The 2,956-nt window shown below is 39.1% G+C and overlaps 1 protein-coding gene across 1 annotated transcript; it reads left to right on the plus strand.

Annotated features, from left to right (window-relative positions):
* The first annotated feature begins 256 nt into the window (after nt 1-256).
* Nucleotides 257-2,199, plus strand: LOC100408887 (heterogeneous nuclear ribonucleoprotein H-like). The gene has a single exon (XM_078363273.1). The coding sequence runs from the start codon at nt 323-325 to the stop codon at nt 1,670-1,672; it is 1,350 nt and encodes a 449-aa protein (XP_078219399.1). The 5' UTR covers nt 257-322; the 3' UTR covers nt 1,673-2,199.
* The last annotated feature ends 757 nt before the right edge of the window (nt 2,200-2,956 follow it).

Here is a 2,956-nt window from a genome sequence, read left to right on the forward strand (position 1 = left end):
AAAAAAAAAGGTTTCCCCTTGTTTCTCTCATTTTCCCTTTGTTCAAGGTTTAGAATTCATTTCAGGCTGTCATGAAGTTTTTTAACCTACAAGTTAACCTTGGATAGACTCTTCAAACACAGATCCCTATGTTTTCTTACAGAATACAGATGTATATATGCAATGATTTATGTAAACTGTGTTTTGACCCCGAAGATACAGTTTCCTGTGATTTGGTATAACAGCTGCCATGAAATGACTACTATAAAGACTGTCAATTTCGTCTTACCCACGCTGGAGTTGGGTGTCAGGTTTGTTTCGACGCCGGACCGCGTAAGAGACAATGATGTTGGGCACCGAAGGTGGAGAGGGATTCGTGGTGAAGGTCCGGGTGTTGCCCTGGTCTTGCTCGGCTGATGAAGTGCAGAGGTTTTTTTCTGACTGCAAAATTCAAAATGGGGCTCAAGGTATTCATTTCATCTACACCAGAGAAGGCAGACCGAGTGGCAAGGCTTTTGTTGAACTTGAATCAGAAGATGAAGTCAAATTGGCCCTGAAAAAAGACAGAGAAACTATGGGACACAGATATGATGAAGTATTCAAGTCAAACAACGTTGAAATGGATTGGGTGTTGAAGCATACTGGTCCAAATAGTACTGACACGGCCAATGATGGCTTTGTACGTCTTAGAGGACTTCCCTTTGAATGTAGCAAGGAAAAAATTTTTCAGTTCTTCTCAGGGTTGGAAATCGTGCCAAATGGGATAACATTGCCGGTGGACTTCCAGGGGAGGAGTACGGTGGAGGCCTTCGTGCAGTTTGCTTCACAGGAAATAGCTGAAAAGGCTCTAAAGAAACACAAGGAAAGAATAGGGCACAGGTATATTGAAATCTTTAAGAGCAGTAGAGCTGAAGTTAGAACTCACTATGACCCACCACGAAAGTTTATGGCCATGCAGCGGCCAGGTCCCTATGACAGACCTGGGGCTGGCAGAGGATATAACAGCATTGGCAGAGCAGCAGGCTTTGAAAGGATGAGGTGTGGTGCTTATAGTGGAGGCTATGGAGGCTATGACGATTACAATGGCTATAATGATGGCTATGGGTTTGGGCCAGATAGATTTGGAAGAGACCTCAATTACTGTTTTTCAGGAATGTCTGATCACAGATACGGGGATGGTGGCTCTACTTTCCAGAGCACAACAGGACACTGTGTACACATGCGTGGATTACCTTACAGAGCTACTGAGAATGACATTTATAATTTTTTTTCACCACTCAATCCTGTGAGAGTACACATTGAAATTGGTCCTGATGGCAGAGTAACTGGTGAAGCAGATGTCGAGTTTGCAACTCATGAAGATGCTGTGGCAGCTATGTCAAAAGACAAAGCAAATATGCAACACAGATATGTAGAACTCTTCTTGAATTCTACAGCAGGAGCAAGCAGTGGTGCTTACGAACACAGATATGTAGAACTCTTCTTGAATTCTACAGCAGGAGCAAGCGGTGATGCTTATGGTAGCCAAATGATGGGAGGCATGGGCTTGTCAAACCAGTCCAGTTATGGTGGCCCAGCCAGCCAGCAGCTGAGTGGTGGTTATGGAGGCGGCTATGGTGGCCAGAGCAGCATGAGTGGATACGACCAAGTTTTACAGGAAAACTCCAGTGATTTTCAATCAAACATTGCATAGGTAGCCAAGGAGCAATGAACAGCAGCTACTACAGTAGTGGAAGCCATGCATCTTTGGGCGTTGAACGGAATGGGAGGGATGTCTAGCATGTCCAGTATGAGTGGTGGATGGGGAATGTAATTGATTGATCCTGATCACTGACTCTTGGTCAACTTTTTTTTAAAGAAAAAACAAAACTTCAGTTTAACAGTTTCTGTAATACAAGCTTGTGATTTATGCTTTCTCTTTAAGTGGAAATCAGGATTCTTATGAAGACTTGAGGCTCAGTATTTTTTAATACAATACTTATCTAGGATATAACAGTGAAGCTGAGTAAACTATAACTGTTAAACAAGTTCCAACTTTTCTCAAGTTAGTTATATTGTAGGATATACTTAAGCAGTAAGCGTATTTAGTTAAAAGCAGTTGAATTATATTAAGTGTTACCCTTTGCATTGAACACTGTTCAGATGCATGTTGAAAGACATGCTTTTTTTTTTAAACTCAATATAGGAGCTGTGTCTACAATTAAAAGTGAAACATTTTGGCATGTTTGTTAATTCTAGTTTCATTTAATAACCTGTAAGGCATGTAAGTTTAAGCTTTTTTTAAGTTAATGGGAAAAATTTGAGATGCAGTACCAGTCCTTCAGGATTTTGGTCTTGGTGTTTGTACAAAATTCAGAGGCCTTGATTTAAATCTTTCATTGTATTGATTTCCTTTTAGGTATATTGCGCTAAGTAAAACTTGTCAAATAAATCCTCCTTTTAAAAACTAAAAAAAAAAAAAAAAAAGACTGTCATAATTTCAACATTGGTCAGCAGCAGCCAAATGTATAAAGGAAAACTCAAATTTCCCATTGCTTAAAAGTGTATTTGTGTTACAATGCAGTTTCTGTATGCAAATTCTTAGTGTAAAATATGGATACCATTCTCAGAACAGTGGAGTCCGTAGAGAAAAATAACAGAAGGAGGAGGATAGTAATTCACTTCCCTTCATTTTGCTGCTCTGCTAAAGAAGGAATCAAGACTGGTATGACAGGTAGACATTAACACATGCAGATTTTTCTTCTTTGAACATTGAAAGGGTGATATTAACATAAATTGGACTGAAAATGGAATTTCAAGAAGCGAAATTATTAGTAATATGCTTTAATTTGTAAAATAATCTCAGGAACTTATTTACAGCTTCAGGTAGGTTTTGTAAGTTACCTCTATATTTTTAAAGGGCATAAAATAAGGAATTTTTTAAAAAGCTATAATAAAATTATAGCTGCTAGCTAAGGATTGCTAGCATTTAATCCTA

This window comes from Callithrix jacchus, chromosome X (genome assembly GCF_049354715.1).
Source record: "Callithrix jacchus isolate 240 chromosome X, calJac240_pri, whole genome shotgun sequence".
Classification (NCBI taxonomy): Eukaryota; Metazoa; Chordata; class Mammalia; order Primates; family Cebidae; genus Callithrix; species Callithrix jacchus.

What these genes read in the sequence shown, in the direction of transcription:
- LOC100408887 (XM_078363273.1), top strand. Translation starts at nt 323, where the DNA reads ATGATGTTGGGCACCGAAGGTGGAGAGGGATTCGTGGTGAAGGTCCGG.